Source organism: Halichoerus grypus, chromosome 2 (assembly GCF_964656455.1).
Source record: "Halichoerus grypus chromosome 2, mHalGry1.hap1.1, whole genome shotgun sequence".
Classification (NCBI taxonomy): domain Eukaryota; kingdom Metazoa; phylum Chordata; class Mammalia; order Carnivora; family Phocidae; genus Halichoerus; species Halichoerus grypus.
The window spans coordinates 122,916-146,306 of NC_135713.1; the positions used below are offsets into that span (position 1 = coordinate 122,916).

Here is a 23,391-nt window from a genome sequence, read left to right on the forward strand (position 1 = left end):
TTGTTGCTTTTAAATGGCAAGTATTTTTTATTATATGTCATTGCTAATAAATAATAGGTGCTTACTAAATACAGACACAAGCCAAATCCCAAACACATACCAGGGTGTCAACTGGATACAAGGAACACTTTCTCTCCCTTTGGTGGGAGAGATGCTCACACCAGCAAGAAACCTTGATAATGTTAGTATTTTCTGTCCTCATTAGGCAGTTCTATCCATTACCTGACAACTTCTTTTTATAATTCTAGGAGAGAGAAAAGTAATTTGAGGAGAAAACAGAATTTATTTAGGGAGTGATGAAAACGAACAGAAAACTACTTACAGTGACGATCGATACTGTTTTTGACTTTCTTAAAAACAATCTTACCCTACAGCAAAGATATGACGTTATACTGTTCAGCCTAATAAAATGTTACAGCTTAAAAAAAAATCCTCCCAAGAAACTGCATCCTTATAGCTGAAGAGGGCCAAGGAAGAGACCGTGTCCCGCTCAGACGGTGGTGGGAGTGGAAGACCACGCAGCTGGAAGGTGGCTGCGGAAGGAACCGACAACATGGCGATACCCCGGGACGCCACAGCATCACTGAAGATGTACTTCGCTCCCGCCCTACTTCTCTAGGATGGCTTTCTCAACTCTCTTACACTTCTTCAGTTCAACAGTCAGTTCCCAGTATTTGAGATACAGCCACATGAGTCTCCCATTCTGGCGTTTGTTGGTATTCCAGACGTCGCCACAGTATGTGTCGTGCTGAAATATGTCGGTCAGGCCAGCCGCCATCTGCAGCTCAGCGGCAACCGGGTCGGTGGATGCTCGGACCAGTAAGTTCTTCTCGATTTCCAGCCGCCTGCCGCGGGGGAGGAACAGGCTGCAGTAGATGTTCTGTCTTTCCGTAAGAGCGTCTTCAAACTCTTTCAGCACAAGCCTGGCCCTCCTCTGCCAGTCATCTTCCTTCTCCAGGAAGCTCAGATACGCACTTCTCAGGGGCTGCAACTGTCTCTTTTCTTGCATGACCTGAGCCCGCTCCTGTTCCAGAAGCTTCTTTTCTTCTACCAACTTGCGCCCCTGAGAGATAAGGGCTTCTCGGTAACTAGTCGTTCGGTTTTGTTCCTTTTCAAGTTCCAAAGACAAGTGAGCAACTGCACGCCGGTTTTCTGAGATCACGGCATGGTACTTGGCTTCGAGATCCCGCTGGAAAGCAGCTGTTCTCTGACGGTACGCTTCTCTCTCTTTTTCGATTTCTTTCTGGGACTCCCTGGACCAAATCCAACCTGACACGAATAAATTGGGGGAGAAAAACACACTTAATGAGAAGTCAGAGCTGAAGTTTTATAATCTTTATTTTGAAAAAGCATAAAGCAGCTAAGGACAGCATTTCAATAAAATCTTAAGGCCTGAAAGGTACGGGTAACATTTTGTATGAAACCATGTAATAATCAAAATTCTTATCTTAAAATCAGGTAAGGGTCCCCAAGGACAAGTGTGACAAGGTTGCTGACAGTTCCCTTCCAGACTCCTCATCTTCTTTGGCTGAAAAAATCCACCCCTGCTTTCTTTTGCTCTCAAACTCACCACCAATGCCTACTCTGGCCACAGGGCCTCCATGTCCTACTGCCAAGGTTTAAAAGTCAACACTGCTATGCTTCCTGTAACGTTGGCAGGTGATTACAGAACTGAGTGACTGCAAAGTGCATTCAGACCTGCCTGGTCATCTCGCTTCTATTCTGACAGGGGTACATAAAAATAAGGTGGAGGAAGATGTTCAACCTCAAGACATGGCCTGGCTCCCTTTTCCCAAACCAGGGCAACTCGACTCTCACAAACGTGGGGCAGACTGAGGAGCAGCTGGGCCTCTGTCCTCTGCTGCATGCAGAAATCCAGTGCCGGGGAGGCTCCTTTTCCCTCCCCAGCACTCAAGGCGGTGTCCTTGCCATTCGGGTCTTCTTCCCCCGCGTCCCTTGGGAACCATCCTCTGAGGCAGTATTTGCGTGCGCTTGCAAGTCATTTCCACTTGAAGTGCTGCTGCCACCCCAACTCTATAAGCGTGAGACCAAACGCATTCCTTCCTCACCTACAAACAGCGTCTAGTCCCACTGGTAACGGAAACTCGAAAGCACACGTCATCTTCATCTCCTCCTTCCAATGAAGTTCACAGGCAGGGGACTGGCCACTAGCGCAGCAGTTACAGTATCATCTGATAAGCACTGAGAGCTCTGTGAGAAGGGGAGGAAGGAAGGACTAATTCCGTTTGGGGTGCAGTCGGGGAGGGGCTCACGAAAGAGGTGAATGGGAACCAGTCTGCAAAAACGAGGAACAGCTGGTAGGAAAGGCCCCTCTAGGCAGAATGAACAGGGACAGGAGTGGGCATCACACATCCTGAGCAGACGCTGTCCAGGAGTCGCTGCAGGGCTTCTATCGAGGGGCTGGAGCACGCCCTGGAAGTCAGCAGGCCTGAACAACAGAGGTCCTCAGAGACTCTGGTAAGAAGTGGAAGATCAGAGGTGGGGGTGCAGCAGGGGGCAGAGGAGGCCACCCTTGCCTTAACCCAGGTGTGATCTAACAGAAGTACCACAACTGACACATGGAACAAGTGGCGACCGGTACAGAACACACCGAGCTGCACATCAGACTACATGGTACAGGCTGTGATTACGGGCAAGTCTGGGGTGGGTGGCACTGAATCAGGAAGGCCTCCAGGAAGAGGTGGGACAGAGACGTGACACAGGTGGGGGAGATCACCAAGGACGTGTGCAGAGGAAAGTGTGGAAGCAGAATGGAAAAACCTTAAGTCTGGGTCTGATCCTGGAGAACCCTGCCTTATGACTCTGGGCAAACACAATTGTGCACAGCCCCAGTTTCCTAAGGCAGAGACGAGAGTGGGGGCTCCTGCTTTTGGGGGAATGGAACAGAAGTACTCTTTCCTATTCTTCCTGCTCAGCACAGTCGGAAACCCTGCGTCGTAAGTACAGCAAACCAAGGGGGTTCTTAAAGGTGGAGAACTGCAGGCAGACTGGCAAGGGACCTTGGGACCCAAGGAAGGCTATGGTGGTGAGTCCCCTGGGGTTTCATTTTGCCTCACACTTCCCGGACTTGGAGCTGAAATGCCAATGGTGAAGACTTTCCTTCAAAAAGCCCCAGCACAAGTCTGCTTTCTCTGGCCAAGGGGCTAGGAAGGTGGCCTAGCAAGACAGAAACTTCAACAATAACTACTCCACTCCGGCCAAACAGCAAAGTCACTGTGGTCCCATCCCCATCCATCGGGCAAAGGCTGATGCGAGCCCCTCCTGCTCCCTTGGGGGTGGTGTCAGAGGTGGCCAAGCGGGGAGCAGTAACAAGATCTCCTACCAATCCCAGGCAGGGAGGAGCATCAGTGGAAACCTAGGGGAGCTGCACCCCCAGCTCCTGCCCAGTGGTAATGAGGGGACCGGAGGCTGAGTGGGGAGCTTGGACTTCCATCCCCACCTGGGAGTGAGGCAGCAGAGCCACCTTTCCCCTGCTAGAGCCCTATCCAAGAAGAATCCACAGAATGTCCGAATAAAAGGTCAGCCTCATAACATAATGCCCCAAATACACAGGTTTCAATTGAAAATCACTCTTCATACCAAGAATCAGAAAGATCTCAAACTGAATGTAAAAAGATAATCAGTAGATGCCAATACCAAGAGTACAGAGATGTTAGGGTTACCTGACAAAGAGTTTAAAGCAGGCATGACAATACAAAGTCTAAGCACAGAAATAGGAGATACAAAAACAAGCATATGAACATTTTGAACTGAAAAATACAATAACTGACACAAAAAAAACCATGATGCTGAAGTAAATGTGGAGAAGAAAGAACTCTGCCAAAGGGCTAAAATAATAAATCCCATATGAACACAGACATAAAACCCTGAACAAAATACTGCCAAATGTAATTCTACAATACGTAAAAAGGATTATATGGCGTGACCAAGTGGAGATTTGTTTTCAAAGATTTTTTTTTTTAAGATTTTTTTTTTTTAAAGATTTTATTTATTTATTTGACAGAGAGACAGACAGCAAGAGAGAGAACACAAGCAGGGGCAGAGGGAGAGAGAGAAGCAGGCTTCCCGCTGAGCAGGGAGCCTGATGCAGGACTCGATCCCAGGACCCTGGGATCATGACCTCAGCTGAAGGCAGACGCTTAACGACTGAGCCACCCAGGCAGCCCAAAGATTTATTTATTTGAGAGAGAAAGTGCATGCGAGCGGGGAGAGGGGCAGAGGGAGAGGATCTTCAAGCAGACTCCCTGCTGAGCACAAAGCCACAGCCTGACATGGGGCTGGATCCCATGACCCATGATCAAATCAATCAATGTAACCAAACATATGAATAGTCTAAAGAAGAAAAATCACATGATCGCATCAACTGATACAGAAAAACATTTGGCAAAACTCAACACCCACTGGTGATAAAAACTCAAAAAAAAAAAGAAAAACTGAGGGGAGCTTCCTTGCCTTGATAAAGAACAGCTATGAAAACCCACAGCTAACGTCGCCTTTAACGGTGAAGACCGAATGCTCTTCCTGTAAGATGGGAACTTCTCAGTGGAGGCCTGGAGATGTCAGCCAGTGCAAGAAAAGGAAAAGGAAACAAAAGACAAACAGATCGGAAAGGAAGAAAGAAAACCTAAGTCTCATACATTATACTAAAAAAAAAAAAATTAACTCAAAATGGATCATGGACATGGAAAACTAAACTTTCAAGAAACAATGTGGGGGCGCCTGGGTGGCTCAGTTGGTTAAGCGACTGCCTTCAGCTCAGGTCATGATCCTGGAGTCCCGGGATCGAGTCCCGCATCGGGCTCCCTGCTCAGCGCGGGGTCTGCTTCTCCCTCTGACCCTCTTCCCTCTTGTGCTGTCTCTCATTCTCTCTCTCAAATAAATAAATAAAATCTTAAAAAAAAAAAAAAAGAAACAATGTGGGACAGAACCTTCAGGATCTAGGGCTAGGCAAAGAGCTGCAGGAGGAAAAGCATGACCCATGAAAGAAAAAACTTGAACTTCATCAAAATTAAAACCTTTGCTCTGCGAAAGCCTCCATTTAGAGAATAAAAAAACCAGTTACAGAGTGGAAAAAGATACTGGCAAACTAGATATCCAACAAAATACTAGAATCTAGAATGTAGTAAAAAACTCTGAAAACTCAACATGAAAACACAGTATAATTAGAAAATGGCCGAAAGACAGGAACAGACATGTCGTGGAAGAGGCTATACCAATGGCAAATAAGAATGTGAAAACATGTTCAACGTTATTAGCTATTAGGGAAATGCAAATTGAAACCACAATGGGTGTAAAATAAGAACAACAGTGGCCTCACCAAATGCTGGTGAGGCTAACAAGAAAATGGATCACTCACACACTGCTGATGAGGATGCAAAATGGTACTACCACTCGGGAAAACGTTTTGGCACTTTCTTAAAAAACTAAACATCGACTCCCATGGAGGCTGACAAGATCAGGTAGTTTTTTTGATTCAGCAATCTGCACAGTGCCTGCTTCTAGGTCAGAGACTGGGCAGATCCAAACCCAGTCCTAAGGGTGTTGCCACTTAGAAGCTCACCAGCCTGCCACCTTGCAAAGCTCTCCTAACCCTTGGAACCACTACCTATTGCCTATGGCTAGGGTGATGAACTTGGTGAGGGAATTGGAAGGCTTAAGATTACACTGACTAACAATGATTAATTAGTTTTGAGGCTGGGACAAGCCCCGTGGCAACTCTCACCATTCCATTTCCTTTCCAAACTCTAGCTTTTATAGCCTTTCATAACAACCTTTACTTTTGAGGTTCTTGCCTCCTTGGACTTTTGAAATGTTGCTTTCTGTCCCTGAGAAGTGTCAATGAATATTTTGTATTTTCTTCTTGGTTGTCTTGCTTAGGTAGCATGATCACCGAAAACTTTTATCTTTGCATTCTTATAAAGAGTCTCCAAAAATCTTTTACTACATAGTTTAGAATTTATATTGCCAAGGGGCACCTGGGTGGCTCTTGGCTTTGGCTCGGGTCATGATCTCGGGGTTGTGAGATAGAGCCCTGCGTTGGGCTCCACACTCAGTGAGGAGTCTGCTTGAGATTCTCCCTTTCCCTCTGCCCCTCCCCACATGCGTGTCCCCCCATAAATAAATAAATAGAAATTATATTGCCAAATATCGGTGTAAACTAGTCTCCTGGCACAGTCTACAGTAAAGGCAGATAAATGAACAGTTGATAAATGCTACTCTCTTCATCCTTCACTTCTTCTGAGGTAAGCCTATTGACCTGAGAAATCTAAGCACATAAAAAAACACTCCATAAAAAGTATCACTGCAAACAGACGGCAGCTTGTGATTTTCTTCCATTCAATTATTCAGTTTCTCATATTCGTAAGTGTCAATCCAAAACTGTGGGATATGACAAAATATAAAACTAATTCCTGAACATCAGAAAATTATCATGTAGTAGAAAATGAAAGCTAAGGGCTGGAATAATTGTAACGGACCAGTAACTGGTAATTTCCCCAAAGTCAATTCAAACTAGAGAGAAGCTGGCCAGGTGAGCAGAGGTTTTAAGACTGATTCCCTAAACATTAAACAGATGACCAAACTGGTTTTCTTTTACACCTATTTTATTCTTCCCTGTCAGTCCTGATGAGGGCAACTGAACCAAGAGAGCTCCCTTCAGAAAAGTGAAGTCTGGAAAGGAGCTAATAGTTACTAAAACCCACTCCACACAAAGTATCTTGTTTTATTTAGCCCTCACAATGCTTCAATGGATAGGGAAACTAAGGCTCAAGGGGTTAAGTAATTTGCCTAGGACTCACTGTATGGGATAACACTAGGATGTACACTTGCATCTGTCAGGGTCCAAAGCCCAAGGTTTTTGGGATCCACACTTTCAGCCCCCCAAATGCAAATGTTAGGAAAACCATGACTTACGAAAAGCAGCCAATCCCAGCATTGGAACCAATAGGGCATAATTCCATCTGCTTCCATCACCCCCATCAGCCCTGGAATTAGGCCGGATATTCCAATTTGGGGGGTCATTTAAGTTATTCATGGAGATGTACCTTGAAGTAAATAATAAAACCATTAACCATATAAAAGGAACAAAATAAATGTCACAATTGTATCATCTACTTGGCTCAGTATGAGCCACATAGCACTGAGCCTTACAGGATTAAAAGAAAAAAAACAAGGCCTCAGACAATAGCCACTCATGATACAGTCGGAGAGAGAAATAGGTTTCAAATAAGTGAAATACAAGTAAAGTGATGTTAAGATCTCTAATATAAACAAGCTTCACAGTATGGTTGTATACAAAAATACGTAAATAGCAAGGCACGAAAGCACTGGCCCTCAGGAAATGGCAAATGACATGGAGAGGCCATGGAGAGGCCCAGGCAAGCGGTGTGTGGCGGAGATGGGGACAGTGCTAGGAAGGCTCTCATGCCTCCTGACTTTGGTGGCATGAACACCATAATTACAGATGTTTCTGCTTAAAGCTCATGCTGTATCTCAGTAACTAGGCTGGGGTCTAATGTTAACATGAATTTACCAATTTACTAAGTACCTGCACTAGGTTGGGCATTTTCACAAAATAGAGCAATGAGACTTTCAGCTTATTTCTATGTGATGGCCACAAATAAAACACACTGATTAGAAAAGAAATAATCAGGGGCGCCTGGGTGGCTCAGTTGTTAAGCGTCTGCCTTCGGCTCAGGTCATGATCCTAGGGTCCTGGGATCGAGCCCCACATCGGGCTCCTTGTTCGGCGGGAAGCCTGCTTCTCCCTCTCCTGCTCCCCCTGCTTGTGTTCCCTCTCTCGCTGTGTCTCTCTCTGTCAAATAAATAAAATCTTAAAAAGAAAAGAAAAGAAAAGAAATAATCAAGGCTTACATAACAAAAAAGGAATCCAATTCAATTTTGAAAAATTTTAATAGGGTTTTCAATAAACACTTAACATCTAGAAATATAAAATTCTAACTGGCAATAAAGAAATGCCAAAAATATTATGTTAAGGAGTTTGTGGTAACTATACAATAAAAAATTAGTTCTGAAAGTACTAAACTGCAAACTCTCAATGTAGGTCTGTGAAGAATGGTTTTCATTTCCTCCAAGCCAATGAAGTCCACTTAAGGGGCATAGGGCCTGTGGAAACACAATTCTAAGAAAAGCAACCTAATCCTAAGTAAGACAAAGGGTTATACACAATTATAATCTTTCTTGCCTTATTTAACACTAGCAAAGACTTGGAAACAACCTAAATGTCAATAAAATATGGGTGCCTGGGTGGCTCAATTGGTTTAAGCGACTGCCTTAGGCTCAGGTCATGATCCCAGGGTCCTGGGCTCTTTGCTCAGTGGGGACCTGCTTCTCTCTCTCTCCCTCTGCTGCTCCCCCTGCTTGTGCTCGCTCGCTCTGTCAAATAAATAAGTAAAATCTTAAAAAAAAAAGCCAATAAAATAAGAGTGGATGGATCATTGTAAATTTAAATTAACTCACTAAAATATTTCAAAATTATATTGCACACAATTGTGCATGAGAAAGATCCTAACAATACAATACGAAACACAGGAAAGTGAATAGTTTATTTCTCATGCCACTTCGTCCCACAAAAGATTCCAGGTACCTTACGTAAAACACACGAAGAACAAAAATACTTCGTGGACCAGAGGCGGAATCAAGCGAGTCAGTGAAGACACAGCCCGGGAAGCTGAACCAGACCCTCACCGGGTCATCCGCCCGTATCCACCGCTGGGGCTCCCAGTGTCAGCAGGGCGCCCGCCCCCACCCCAAAACCCGGGCCGGCGCCCGGACCTATCCCAGACCCAGCCCCCAGCCCTCCCGACCCCCGACCCACCCCCCGGAGCCCCCTAACACAACTCGGCGCCCTGACCTACTCCGACCCAGTCCCAGAACCCCCGAACACGGCCCGGCGCCCTGACCTATTCCGACCCCCTACCCACCCGCGGCCCTCCCGAACCTACACCCATTCCCCCCGACTTCTCCCTAGGCCCCCGACCTACCCCTAGCCCCCAGACCTACCCCCGGCCCCTCCGGAACACAGCACAGGCCCTGGCCACAGCCCAGGCCCTGGCCCGGGACGAACTCGGCCCCGCCCCCGACCTACCCCCGGCCGGGTAGCCCCGGGCCCTGGATCCCCTCAGCACCACTGTCCGCCGGTCCTGTGCGCAGGCGCAATGCTTCACCACCCACTCGGGGGTCCTGGCTTGGTGCGCAGGCGCGGTGTCCCCGCGTCCCGGCCCGGGCGCGGCTAGATGCGCAGGCGCAGTCTGGCGCGGAGGCTGGTGGGACAGCGCCCTGGAGGACAGACATGTCGGGGGTCCGGGCGGTGTCTCGGCTGTTGGGCGCCCGGCGCCTGGCACTGACCAGGGCGGTGAGTCGGCGCCGCGGGGCGGGCAGGGCGCGGGGGCCGAGGTGGGGGTAGGACGGTCCCCGCAGGGCGGGGCGGACGCTGAGTTGCCCCGGCCCGGGGAGGGTCTGCGGGCCGGTGCGGGGAGGAGGTCGCCCGAGAAGTGGGGCCGACCCAGAGGGCAGCCGGACGTTTTCAGAAGCCCGTCGGGCTGCGTCCGGATGAAGGTCATGACCCCGCGTGCCGCCCTGGGGCCGCTCCCCCTTCCTGGGATCCCTGCCTGGGGTCTGGGGGCCTCGCAGATTAGCGTCGCCGCAGCCCGAGTCTTCAGCGCGTGGGGAGGCGTGTTTGGCCAAGGTCACTCGGACAGGTAGCGGCCCATGGGTGCCCCGGGCCTCGGAATCCAAAAGCGCCCTTAGACCTCGGGCGGAGGCGGGCCCATGACCGCAGGCGCGCGCTGGCTGGGAGGTCCCAGGCGGGGTCGGTGGGAGGCACGTCCGGCACCCGCGCTTGGGCTTCCTCTTAGTGGTTCGCAGAACCGAGCCGCCTTCGGGGAAAGCGTAGACCTGGCAGTAAGTTTAGGGCCTTGGTTCTGGTTTTTGTGTGGTGGCGTTTTGCGCGCTTTTTAGAAAATCAGACGGAGAATGCCAGCACTCTGACCGCAAAACCACGTTTGGGCGAGGACGCCGGGAAGTTTGGTTTCCCGTGCTCTGTCAGGGGAGGCGGGTGGAAGGTGCCTGGAGTGCTCGGGCTCCGGGCAGCGGTGCATGGGCGCCGGGGGGAAGACTTCCTCGAGCCCTAGCTACGGGATTGTGTCACGTGTGCTTTTTCCAGGGACGCCTTCAGAATCCATCTTTTCGGGTTTTATTGAGGCACAGTAAACTTAGAGGGTTTAGTTATTTGGGTTCTTTTAAATGATCCTCCCGCCTACTTGCTCAGTAATGTAATTACAGAGTGAAAATCCCAATAGGAACCCAGGCACTCAACAATACTGACTTGACTTGTGCCTGTAATTATACCTGCAATTTTCTCCTTTTTGAAATACAAATATTAAAAGTTAAATGTGAGAAGGTGTAGTCAGCCATCCTGCCAACACCAGAGAACAGTTTAAATGCTTTCACGTGTTGCTGTTTACTGAGCAGAGGTCCCCACTCTCCAACCCCCGTCTTGGGCTCTAAGACGCAAAGGATGGAGGGAGCCCACAAGTGGGAAGTGGAGTCTTTGGTCAGTGGGGTATTTTTAGTCAGGCGTCCCTGAGCAGACTGACTGACAGGTGCTTCCTACTTGTTAGGTGAAGTAACTCATTGGTAATTGGTGGTGGTTGTGGAGAAGAGCTAAATAGGTCTAATCCCCAGTCACCCCAGACTGGTGCTCCGGGGTCCTTGTGCAGACTGCACCCCTCCAGCCTGTGGAACTTGCTTCACTCACGCACCACCTGCCCCTTGTCAGTTTATGAAAAGATTGTTGTCCTTGAAGCTGGACTAGAAGAGTTCTAGCTCTGAGCTTTCGGCTCAAGAGGTCAGGGTGCATAAACCTCTCCTTTTGTGTTGGCTTGATTTCAAGTGATCTTGGTTGAATCGCTGTTAGCTGCCGGCACTTTCCCTTCATTATCTCCTTGAATTTTCACCACAGTCCTTTATTTAGGGACTTGTGAACATGAGGGCAAGAAACAGCAAAATTGAACCACCACTTAGGCCTACTAGAAGTTGGTCTTGGGTTTTTAAAAAAGTTTTTTTTATCTTGATGAAGATAGCTTTTCCCATCCCAAGCAATATATTTAGTGGAATTTAGGATTGTCAGAAACAAAAGCATCCAATTAGCAGAACAAAAAAAGAAATGTATGATCACCACCTGAGAAATGTGCATGGAGAGTACATGAGAATAATTTGAACAAAATCCACAGAGAATTTTTCTTTATCTCATTTTGTTTAATTCTGTGGTGTTTCCAAGTCATTTTATATTTACAGCTGCTTTCAAGTTGCAAAATTATCAAACCTATTTTGCCTTTGTTTCATTTTTAGTTACCCTAATGCACTGACACAATTTGCAGACTGTCCTAGTTTACTGAAAAGAAAAGTAAAACTGAGGATCTGAGATAGTTACTGGTTAACTCCTTCAGATGAGATTTCGCAAGTTCTTTAACATGAAAATCCAAAGTACTGTTCTAGAGTAAGTCAGATTCTTTTCTTTGAATGTATTATTTGAATATGTTTTTTTTTTTTTTTTTTTTTAAAGATTTTATTTATTTATTTGACAGAGAGAGACACAGCGAGAGAGGGAACACAAGCAGGGGGAGTGGCAGAGGGAGAAGCAGGCTTCCCGCGGAGCGGGGAGCCCGATGCGGGGCTCGATCCCAGGACGCTGGGATCATGACCTGAGCCGAAGGCAGACGCTTAACGACTGAGCCACCCAGGCGCCCCTATTTGAATATGTTTTAATGGAGTATCTAGAATTACATTATTTAGGCCATTGTAGTAACCTTTCGTTTTGCTTCTTGGGGTAATTATACTGCAGTGGCATTCAGTTCTGCATTCTGTGTGATGTTTTTCTTGCTTCGCTTGAAAAATTATGGCTTGGTTTTGATATGTGATCTGGATATGCATCTTATTTTGGAGTCGCAGAGATTTTTCCAAAGGCTCCTTACCTGGGGCAATGTACAAAATCTGGTGCCAGCCAGGCAGACCTGAATCCAGACCTTGGGTAGACTCCCTTTCTCTGTGGGCTTAATGAGGATTCTGTGAGATAACCCGTGAAACCCTTGTGTGGTGCTCATCCGACAGCCTGTGCTTGGTAATCTTGTGAACTGTGTTTTAAGAATCCCTGTTTTAAAAACCTTTAAATTTTTGATGAAAATAATTACACATAGTTAAAAAAAAAAGCCAAGGAATACAGAAGGCTTTATAAATGAAAAGGAGTAAGACCCTTTCCCTCCCCAGACCTGTTCCGCAGTGGAATCAATTCTAAATTGTTTCTGTTATTGGCCCCTGGTGTTTACCTCCATTTTTCTAGCTAATATGCAGGTGTATTTTTGTCCATTTTGGACATTGCCTTGTGCTGCTAAATGAAGATTTAGTTCACGCTCCTTTATTGGCTGCTTTTTCTGATTGTATAGATGCCTTTCTTGTTCATGATTTGTAGGTGCATGTTATTAGATGAGGACTCCCTACTTTGCTAGACGTCACACTTCTTTTCACTTTTTTCTTCCTTTTACTGTCTAATTCATTCACCTGTGCTTTCCTGCCATTAAAAGGTCTAAGTGTTTTTTTAATTCTGCCTCTGAGGTAGATTTCCTCATTCTTCTCTATGTTGTCCTGTTTGATAGTTTTACTTCAAAAAAATGTTAAGTGACACAAAAAGAGTTTTATCTAAAGACAAATTGGGTTAATATTGGGCTCTACAAATTCTAAAATTGTTCCTCAAATCCGATTTAGATGAAAAGCTAGTAGTCTGTTTTCCACAGATAGTGTGATAATTTGTTAAAGATTTCATTATAATAGCTGCCAGTGTTTAAGCTAGGCATGTGTGCGTGTCTGTCCTTATTCAGCATGAACATCCTAAAAAGAAGAAATACTTAGGGAATCTGTTTCTATTTTATTTTTTTTATAGTTAACTGAAGCAGGTAAGTTTATAATCAGAACAAAATGGGATTGATTAGGAAAACCTGTATGTAAGAGATGCTTTACAGTATAATACATCCTTTTCATGTTGATTATTGTCATAGGATTTGATACATATGATTCAGTTTTCTGAATTAAAATTGTACAGGTGGTCATAAGGTCTGGAAACAGACAAATATAATAGTTTACTGATACTCCAACAAATGTTCAGTGATTGTGCTGTTCCTCGCTAGAAATTCATAGTTCAACAAACTTGTGCAGAAGTTCACTGAACAATGTGCACTGAAGGGGTATTTCCATCAGTCCTTGTACGTCCATCTACAGTGCATTGCCTAAGGTGATTTGTGTGTCTCATTTTTCACTGAATGAACTTGTGCCCTTAGAATACTCGAGATGTAATCAAGGAAGAACTGTATGTTGTCTGTGTCTCCGGACTGTGTGATCACCCATATGTATATATTTTTTTAAGTTTCACGTACTATAAGTCTTATAAACATCTTTGCTTTTCATATTATAGCAAGAAAAATGTAAATACCAAAAACGAGAGAACGGAAAGACAAAAATTGATTTATTTGGCCTTTAAATTCCACACTACAACATTTTACTGAAAATGAAGTGATTTTTAATCTGTACATTAGAGACTCTCTAAATGATACTCGGGATGTTTTACGAGTTTGGTTTTAAAATACATTTGAATTTACAGCAGGTCTTACATACAATGATTTCAGTCCATCAGGCACTCCAGAATACAATGTGGAGGTATAAGTTATATGATGACTTCTTGATAGTCCAAGGGGATAAAGACCTTTTACAAGGGGCACCTGGGTGGCTCAGTCGGTCAAGCGTCTGACTCTTGGTTTCAGCTCAGGTCATAATCTCAGGGTCCTGAGATCAATCCCCATGTGAGGCTCCCCGCTCGTGCACATACACTCTCTCTCTCTCTCTCTCTCTAAAACAAAAATTTTTTTAAAAAAGACCTTTTCAGATATGGAAAGAAATTACTCTTTCTACAGTATTAACCCCTAAAAGCTACTCTCCTTTATAGATGACAACATTATTGTCAGTTTCGTATGCTTTTACTTTATAAAGAACGCCTAGAGGAAGAAATTTCTGGAGGTTTTCCCAGATACATACAGCTACATTTTTTGTCGTGCTTACAATAGCTGCAAAGTATGGCCCATCCAGATCCAGATTCTTATGATCAAAGGCCTTCATAATTGCCGCCTCCATATACTCTTTGAGGTTGGTCAAATTCATAACGATTCCTGGAACGGGATCAGTGTCTCCATGTACTGTCACCACAACTTTATAATTGTGCCAAAGGCCATTTGGATTGTTGCATTTCCCAGTTTCAAGTTTTCTTCATTACTCAGATTTGCTGTGGAGCCAGTGGGTCTCCTGAAGGAGATGAGGTGGGACAGGTGCCCTGCATTCATGGCCTCACCTCCCCACTCGGCTGGCAGGGGGCACTCACTGTTTCTATTTTAATTTCAGTTTGGTATTGCAAAATGTACTGTTCTTTTTGGAACTGTTACGTTTATATTGTACTTTATAAAATTTTCAAGAACTTTTGTATTAAAATTCTTTGACTTAGTTCTTTAAGATGTGATTTTACCAATTTTAAAATTATACTAAAGCAAGAATATTCTTTTTAGTTTTTAAATTCATTTTCTGAAAGAAAAAATTGGCTTATGTCTATTAAAACAAATGTATTTAAAGTTGAAATTGGAGAATTCAAGAATATTGCTTTTATCTGTTCAGATTACTTAGAAATCCAACAAATTTCTTTGTAATTGGAGTATTAGCATAAAGTCAGCTATTTGTGACAGCCATCATTTTGTCTCAGAGCTGGAGGAAGCCAAGAGGTCAGAGCCACCTGCGATTTTCAAGTGGCCAAGCCCTGCAGCCTTGGCCTGAGTCCCTTAATCTTAGAAGGAAGTCCTTCAGTTCAAAACTGTTCAGTTAGAGTTCATTTTGTATTTTGCCCTATTCTCCTTCCTGTATTCCCCACTTGTTGGTCCAATGGAATAATTTTTTTTTTTTTTTTTTTTTTACCCCACAGAATAAGTAACGTCTCTTCCAAATTGCAGAATACTTGAAGACATTGTTAAATGTACTTAATTTCTAAAACTGTTCTTTATGAGATTGCCAGAACTTCATTTTATCAGTAGTCCTCTCAAATGCAGTCCTCAGAATGGAAAGAATGTGGCCTCCCTCATGCTGGGCTGTGATTTCATTAATATCCGTTTTCTTGAGTGTTTATAGGTGGGACATTTAAGCCAAAACTTGGAGAGTTGTAGCCAGTGAAAGGCCCAGAGACAAGTGTCCAGACAGAGGGAACAGCACTGCGGAGTAGGACAGATGGGGGGGTGTGCCTCGAGCCCAGCACAAATGTGGAGCGGGGGGGAAGCAAAACTGTGGGTGTCTCTGGGCCTGGGGTCCTCGCATTAACAGTGAAGGACTGATCCCACTGGTGCCTAGGTGTCACAACAAGCAGTAAAGCCTCTTCTAGAAAATGGATCTCCCGATACACTGCCCAGTGCCTTTTCCAGTGAACCACACAGCCTTGCAGACATGTGGTGCTCTAGGGTGAAGAGGGTTATGATGGATACAGTAAAAGTGCTTCATTGTTTGCAAACTACCACTTTCGCAAAAATAGATGTCTTTCCCTTATTCTCCATGAAGAACCCTAAGTTAAGAAGTTAACGTGAAGTTGTGCCTTTTCCTCTCTGAGTCTGTGAGTGTCCTGTTTGGAAACAAGCTTCATTTAGAAGGGTTTTTCCTGGGTGCCAGGTCCTTGCCATGTGGGCCTGCCCTGGGTCCTTACCCTTCAGGGTTAAGTAGAGGACCCCAGCTGAGCTGTCCAGATGAAGGGGGAGCACCTGGGTACTTGAAAAGGTTCATGACTTAAGGGGAAATTTTGATGGCTAATCCTGTTCCATCTCTATCTGTGTCTCAGCAGTGGCCAGCAACATGGCAGACAGGCACCCGAAGTTTTCACTTCGCTGTTGATGGGAATAAGAGGTCTTCTGCTAAAGTTTCAGATTCAGTAAGTTCACAACTTTTTGTTTGCTTATAAATGACATCTTTGGCTTACAGGAGTAATGATCTATACCAGTTTTCAGTATATTGGAATAATACACAGTTCCTATTTAAAGGAAAATATTCTCATTCCAATGATGCTCCAGTTATTTTTAGTGTATAGTACTTAATTGTGGTACAAATGTAAGCACAGTCATCAACCCTTTTTGCTTGTACTTCATAGGTATCTATAAACCAGAGTAAAAATTAAGTCAGAGCAGCAAAATAATAAATAACAGATGAACATTATTTAGTGACGGATGACATAGGACCATGAAGCCAGTCATGTGTAGGCTCTTTGTGTTTACTGGTCCCGTTCTGTTCTCTGCCGAAGACACATTTGTTTACAAGTTCTTTTCTCATTCCTCACAGTAGTTACTGAATGCTAGTTGGCACCTTCTCAATCAAACACAAACATGGTCCTAAAACAGGGTCCCAGTCCTCGGTGCTGAGGTGGTTGCCCAGATGGACTGGCAATGTGCTTACCTAAATGAAACACCATATTAACACTGTCATAAGAAACTTGCTGATCACAGGTGGAGAATCACGATCTACACTGCATTATGAGCTTAGATTCGTATAAGCATAACCTATGTATATATTGCTATAAACGTAAAAAGATAAAGAATATATTTGAATAGAAAAGCCATATTTAGAACTAACATTCTGATTTGTGTTGTTGCTTTCCTTTGCTCCTGCAGTTCTTTGCTTTGAGGCTGTACCTCTTAAGCATTTCACCTCGTGGTGGGTTTCCTAGGTGCCAGGATGAGTGCTCTCCTTTTGGCAACTCTGTGTTGGCCCTGTCAGTGTGGGCTGCCCCACAGGGTGGAGGCCCCTCTTTGCTGCAGCTGCTCTTTTGTTGCTCCTTCCGTTTCTCTGCGCTCTTGAGCTGCACCCACAGTCCCTGGCTGACAGGTGAATTGTTCCTTTCCAGATCTCTACGCAGTACCCAGTAGTGGGCTGACAGGTGAATTGTTCCTTTCCAGATCTCTACGCAGTACCCAGTAGTGGCCTGACAGGTGAATTGTTCCTTTCCAGATCTCTACGCAGTACCCAGTAGTGGGCTGACAGGTGAATTGTTCCTTTCCAGATCTCTACGCAGTACCCAGTCGTGGACCATGAGTTTGATGCAGTGGTGGTAGGCGCTGGAGGGGCAGGCTTGCGAGCTGCATTCGGCCTTTCCGAGGCTGGGTTTAACACGGCCTGCGTCACAAAGCTCTTTCCTACCAGATCACACACCGTTGCGGCCCAGGTAAGAGAAGGGGGCTCCCTGAGTGGTTTTGGCACCTGCGCAGCAGTGAGGTCTCCTGCCACAGGCCTCCTTCCCACCACACTCCAGCCACGTTTGTCTTTTTCTGCTCCTTGCACCCATTTGCTCACTCAGCTTGGGGGTCTGTGCCCACACTGCCACCACCCCCACTGCCAGAGCCGCTTCTGGGGCCTCTTACCACTCTCTTCTGCTCCAGTCACACTCAGGTCTTCTCTGAGCACCCACCTAGACCCCCTGCCCACACCACGGTTTGTCTTCACTGTACTCTTCCCAATCTGAAATGAGCGTCTCTGGACTTGCTGCCGTTGGCCCCGGATCTCACGTTTACTGCCGCAGCCTCGGTGTAGGCCTTGTTATAAATATGATGGTGATGGCACGAGTGTGTAGGATAAAAGAACATTGGCCTTTAAAAAGCTCAGAATTTAGGGAAGAAGATAAAAGTAAGGTGAAATGTTACACAGGGACTTTATAACTTTGTTTTTTTTCTTGGCATACTGTGGGTAGTACCCTGGTTGAGTATTCCAAAAGCATACTGGACTGTTTTTTCCAATATTTGGAACACATTTCCTTATAGAGATAGCAGAGTATGTGGTGACTTTCCAGGACCCAGTAAAAGCCACCCTAATTACTGCTGTAGCCTGTATTCAGTGTCCAGCAACATTCTTCAGGCACTTAATTGCCCAGATAACTTTGTCCTCAAATGCTGTTTTGTACACTGAAAAAATAAATAATATATACTTTTGGAGAATTCATTGTCTAAAAGGAAAATATGGATGTAAACGTAATTATAAATAATGTAAAATAATAAGGTGTTCAGATAATGCAATATTCAATAAAAAGAGTGAGAAATGGATAGCTTAGCTTGAATGCAGATTCTAGAGAAAATAGGTATAATTGGGGGAAGGATAAGACCGGTGGGGCCTGGAGAGTCTAAAGTGTGCTTCTGCAGGGACGCCTGGCTGGCTTTGTTATAGAACATGAGCCCCACATTGGATATAGAGATTACTTTAAAAAAACAAAACAGTACTTCTAGGGATTCTGGGAAGACTAGCTGTCTGTGCCCCTGATTTTTACTAACAGTAGCAGTAAATAGCATCGGTGCACGCACCGAGCCAAGTATTTTTGTGTTATTTTGAACTAGGTTTTCTCTATTCTGCCACTACTCTGGTACTTCACATTTTTAATCAGGATTGTGTCTGGGTTTATAATTGAAGGGGTTGGAGAAGGAGGAGGAAGTAATTTGGTAACTTTTGCTGCATGTCTATTACAGGATTCCTGGCTCTGTGCTAGTGATACCTTTCCTGGGAACTAAACATAATGGGAAATTGAGGCCCAGTAGCACCAAGTGGGAAAAGAGTTCCAGCGTGGGTTGCTTGACTCAAAAGCTGTGACTGAGGAACAGTTGGAAAACAGAGGGGGAAGTTCTGTGTGCCTATACTTGTGAAAAAGAGAGGAGTACTCCAGTTTTGAGTTGGGAGAGGAAAAGTGCGAGCATTACGTTTGTCCCCGTACCGCCGTGTTCTGTGACTCTGAGTTCAGAGTTCATTCCTTGGCAGTAAACACTTCTTGTCTTTAACACATTCCCATAAATACCACTGGGAACATTTTGTCATAAAATTATCCCAGATTTACTGAGTACCTTGTATGTGCCAGGTTGGGAAGTGTTGAGCGTTGCACGTATAACCTCACTTAACCCTCCAGACAACTCTTAGGGAAGGGGACTGAGGCTGAGGGAGGTCTTGTAACCGGACCACAGTCAGGTCCCTTACAGACATGTCAAAGCAGTTGGCTTTCTCTGAACCCAGTTCTGGGACGGGGGCAAAGGATGAGCCTGGAAGATGCCACTGGGGCTCCTCCTTGTAGCTTGTAAGGTTGCTCTCTGTTTGCAGGGAGGGATCAATGCTGCTCTGGGGAACATGGAGGAAGACAACTGGAGATGGCACTTCTATGACACCGTGAAGGGCTCCGACTGGCTGGGGGACCAGGACGCCATCCACTACATGACGGAGCAGGCTCCTGCTTCCGTGGTAGAGGTAGTACCTTCACGTGGTCTAATACAAGAGGGAGGTTGAGGCAGATGTGGTCAGCTCAAAGAAGGGTAATGAGTGGATGGAACAAGGGAAATCTTTTCTGTCATTAACCATTCAGTTCATTTAATAGCAAAGTTTTTCTCTTTTCCGAAGTGTTCAAATTTTCATAGAATGTATTGGTTTGGGGTTTGCAGGTTTATGTTGAAATTGTTTAGTGTAAAGTAGCCATGAATGTCTTGATTCCTTCAAAGTACCAGGTGTTCGTTTTTATATTTCACAGCTGGAAAATTATGGCATGCCATTTAGCAGAACTGAAGATGGGAGGATTTACCAGCGTGCTTTTGGCGGACAGAGCCTCAAGTTTGGGAAAGGCGGGCAGGCCCACCGGTGCTGCTGTGTGGCGGACCGCACTGGCCACTCACTGCTGCACACGTTGTATGGAAGGGTGAGGCTGCCCTGGGTGCGCAGGGTGACGGCACGGTCTGGTTAGGCCGGGCGTATGGTGATGAGCTGGAAACAGGCCACCCTGGGGACAGGTCAGAATGTCAGCGTGTCAGCTCCGGGGTCACTTAATAAACAGCAGAGGAACTTGGTAGGATGTGTATAGTAATTGTTAATTTGGAAGTGTCCATTTTAGAAAATTAAACTGATCATCATTACATACTATATTTGAACTTGCGATCTGCCACACTGCAAGTGTAAGAAGAGATTAAGTATTTTATGACTCAGTACCTCTGAGTTCCTGAACTGATTGATTTAATACTTAACTGTTCAAACTGGACTAAGATTCGGGGGACAGGAGTTACTGGATAATTGGGGCCTACTTTGGCATAGCCAGATAATATTCTGAATAACTGATTCAGAATAGTCAGTTTTCTGAACTCGCTTTCAGATGGGGACAAGGTATTGATTTACACGTGTAAGGCACCGGTTTCTTCTCTGGCTGGGTGCACTGACAGATGCATGACAGGATCCGCCCATCCCGCAGAATTGTGTGTCACATGGGGGAGCTGACAGTTCCGTGAGGGTCCTTTACTTTCACTAAGCAGCTACATTGTCTTCTCTGGTGTGCATGACACGTGTGTCCTTACGTTCTGATCATACAGCTAGGAGAGGGCTACCTTTTGTGTTGTCACCCAACAGCGTCAGCACTGTGGCTGATGTGAGCTGAACTCTGACTCCGTTTGCAACCTGGTATTTTCCTAGGGTTTACGCTGTCCATTTGTTACACACCAGATCAGGGCCTTTAACCCGTTCACGTGAGCAGTATTGCTGAAATGTCAATTTAACACCCTAAATGCAATTGAAACTGTGGATTCCTGTTTTTCTTTCATGTTTTTTAGTCTCTGCGATATGATACCAGCTATTTTGTAGAGTATTTTGCCTTGGATCTCTTGATGGAAAATGGGGAATGTCGTGGTGTTATTGCACTGTGCATAGAAGATGGGTCCATCCATCGCCTAAGAGCCAAGAACACTGTTGTAGCTACTGGGTAGGAGTCTAACTTGTATTTAATTTCTCTGTAGGGAAGGTGGGTCTCAGTTTCTTCTAATAAAAGTGGAGGCACTATGGAATAGTGGTTTAGTCACAGGCAGTGACCTATCCCAGCTGCATAATAAGCTTTGCCAGCCTCGGTTCTGTATCTTTGAAATCACAGCAGCTGCCTCAGGTGGGTGAGGAAGTATCTGTCCTCAGTTTGCACCTGGGCGGACCCTTGATGAAACGGGTCTGGAGAGTCACATGACATTTTCCGGACTAACCTCTCTTTTGCTTTAGTGGGTACTGTGTTTATACTGACTTTCTGGGGTAGTTTGTTCACATGATGAAAATAAGTAAATTCCATTTCATACACTGTCAGTTATTTTAAGCCTTTAAAAGCGTGAATCCATAGACATTAGAAATTTTAGTATTAACGTACAATGTGCTTATCAGGGAAGTCACTCAGCACAAAAGTGCACTAAGGTACAGATGAGAGTGCCTTCCCTGTCCCTCGGGCGCCTACCCCAGTTACCCAGGGTGGCCCAGACGGACAGCACGTGTGGCAGTGCTGCTGGGCTGCGCTCTCCGCTCTGGCGCCATTAGAGAGGCAGACCCGACGGTCCCCTGTGCGCCGCCGTCCTACCTCTGCTGGCCCGTCTGTTTTCCAGAGGCTACGGGCGCACCTACTTCAGCTGCACATCCGCCCACACCAGCACGGGCGACGGCACCGCCATGGTCACCAGGGCAGGCCTTCCCTGCCAGGACCTGGAGTTCGTTCAGTTCCACCCCACAGGTAGGACGGGGCCGCTCTCATGGGGTCCGGGCTCTTCGTGGCTTTTGAGGCCTCCACACCTTGATGCTCCTCTGCACCTCCATGCACTGGCATGTTCTCAGAGCCCAGCTTGTCATTTGCTCAGGAGATTTTTCCCTGTTTCCCCCAAGGCAGTTTAGGGCACCAGCGTAACTATCTCTTGCTTTGGAGGTACCTGCTCCAGTCGTAAAGCCGTGACTGTTAGCGTCCCTCTCCCTGACTTGGTTGTCAGCTCCCAGAGGCAGGGGCAGGTATGGCTGTGTTCACAGTGCCTGGCACACAGTAGGACCTTGTCAGTATTTCCTGAGTGGATGTCTGACAGCTAGGAGGGTTGCTGTTGACCAGAGTTACGGCATGGGCAGATTTCAGTGTCGTAGGGAAAAGAGCAGGCTGTCACAGCAGGAGAGAATCAAGTTGGGACGGAGTGTGGCAGACAGGACCCCGTGAGGTGTTGATGACTGCCCGGTCATGGGCAGATTGAGCCCATCTTGGGTCCTCAGATAGTTGAGTTTGCAAATGTGGGGTTCAGAAGGGAGGTCTACCCTCGGGGTGCAGGTTTGAGAGAGTTTGTTATCCAGAAATGAATCAGAGAGAGAGATCTGCCTCTTGGGAGGGATGAGTCTCATTCTGAACTTTCTTTCTGGTTGCTTTTCTGACTTGTCAACTGAGGGACACCACACCTGGTGGCAGTAGCCAGCCACCTTGCTAAAGACTCTGACCTTTTTTTTCTCTTTGCTCTGTCAGTCTGTTTTTTTCTGATCCCCTGGCAGGGATGAAAAATAAAAAAATGTTTTAGGTAGTTTTCATTTTTTTAAATATTATTTATCTGAGCGAGTGACAGCACGAGTGGGGGAGTGGGCAGAGGAAGAGGGAGAATCTCAAACCGACTCCCTGCTGAGCACACACACAGCGCAACCTGGGGCTCGATCCCATGACCCTGAGATCGTGACCTGAGCCGAAACCAAGAGTCGGACGCTCAACCAACTGAGCCACCCAGGCGCCCCTTAATTACTGTTTTTAACTAGTAAAATGAGGGGCGCCTGGGTGGCTCAGTCGTTAAGCGTCTGCCTTCGGCTCAGGTCATGATCCCAGGGTCCTGGGATCGAGCCCCACATCGGGCTCCCTGCTCTGCGGGAGGCCTGCTTCTCCCTTTCCCACTCCCCCTGCTTGTGTTCCCTCTCTCGCTGTGTCTGTCTCTGTCAAATAAATAATTAAAATCTTTAAAAAAAAACAAAACACTAATAAAATGAGACTTCTGAATTCCCCCTGTAACTTATTGAGAGCTCAATTTCTCAGGCTTCCTTTTCAGTATACAGGAAATAAAGCACTGGAAGAAACACCGTTGAAACCAGGAAACTAAAGGCAGAGGAAATGCAGGACTCTTAACTCTTCTGGTGTGCTAATGAAAGTGTTAGCTTTCAGATGACATTGACAGATGTCAACATGACAAACATATGCGTTTGTTTCCCTGTTAAAATTCAAGTGCTTGGCATTCCTTGTTTTCATTATGTTGAGGGACAGTGAGATTAAGGGCACAGACCTGCCTTGTTGCCTAGTGAGCGTTTGGTTCTGCCTTCCCAGCTGCAGGACGTTGACAGGTTCCTCAGTTGTCATTGCTCATCTCTGAAAATGGGGATATTTGCTGGGGTCGTTAGAAAACAGAATTGTACACAGCAAGTACAATATAAGTATGAACTGTGATAATTATTGCTGTGGTTGTTACCAGTGACTTA

At 45.8% G+C, this 23,391-nt stretch overlaps 2 protein-coding genes across 5 annotated transcripts in view; one reads left to right on the forward strand and one right to left on the reverse strand.

Moving 5' to 3' along the window:
• On the reverse strand, positions 1 to 9,333 carry CCDC127 (coiled-coil domain containing 127). Of its 3 annotated transcripts, none has more exons than XM_036078438.2 (3): positions 9,128 to 9,333; positions 6,934 to 7,064; positions 1 to 1,269 (listed from the first exon to the last, which is right to left on the reverse strand). In XM_036078438.2, the coding sequence occupies exons 1-3, from the start codon at positions 9,331 to 9,333 to the stop codon at positions 608 to 610; spliced, it is 999 nt and encodes a 332-aa protein (XP_035934331.1). In that variant the 3' UTR covers positions 1 to 607. The 3 variants fall into 3 exon arrangements, with proteins under 3 accessions (XP_035934331.1, XP_035934330.1, XP_077922647.1); XM_036078437.2 differs by having other exon boundaries at positions 9,043 to 9,203; XM_078066521.1 differs by lacking the exon at positions 9,128 to 9,333 and adding an exon at positions 7,568 to 7,691.
• Positions 9,268 to 23,391, forward strand: part of SDHA (succinate dehydrogenase complex flavoprotein subunit A) — a 31,277-nt gene continuing 17,153 nt past the window's right edge. The window contains exons 1-7 of one of the 2 annotated variants that reach the window (XM_036078436.2): positions 9,268 to 9,394; positions 15,950 to 16,036; positions 17,159 to 17,320; positions 19,228 to 19,371; positions 19,649 to 19,813; positions 20,712 to 20,860; positions 21,516 to 21,640. In XM_036078436.2, coding sequence (XP_035934329.1) covers positions 9,332 to 9,394; positions 15,950 to 16,036; positions 17,159 to 17,320; positions 19,228 to 19,371; positions 19,649 to 19,813; positions 20,712 to 20,860; positions 21,516 to 21,640 — 895 coding nt within the window. In that variant the 5' untranslated portion in view covers positions 9,268 to 9,331. Of the gene's footprint in view, positions 9,395 to 15,946; positions 16,037 to 17,158; positions 17,321 to 19,227; positions 19,372 to 19,648; positions 19,814 to 20,711; positions 20,861 to 21,515; positions 21,641 to 23,391 lie in introns of both variants that reach the window. The other variant, XM_036078435.2, reaches the window with a different exon arrangement.

Excerpts from the sequence above, each read along its gene's own strand:
- CCDC127 (XM_036078438.2), bottom strand. The coding sequence starts at position 9,333 with ATGTCTGTCCTCCAGGGCGCTGTCCCACCAGCCTCCGCGCCAGACTGC. Across the intron at positions 7,065-9,127 it reads CCGGGGCTACCCGGCCGGGG|GTACATCTCCATGAATAACT; the intron begins GTAGGTCGGGGG and ends ATTTACTTCAAG. Across the intron at positions 1,270-6,933 it reads GCTGGGATTGGCTGCTTTTC|GTTGGATTTGGTCCAGGGAG; the intron begins GTAAGTCATGGT and ends TATTCGTGTCAG.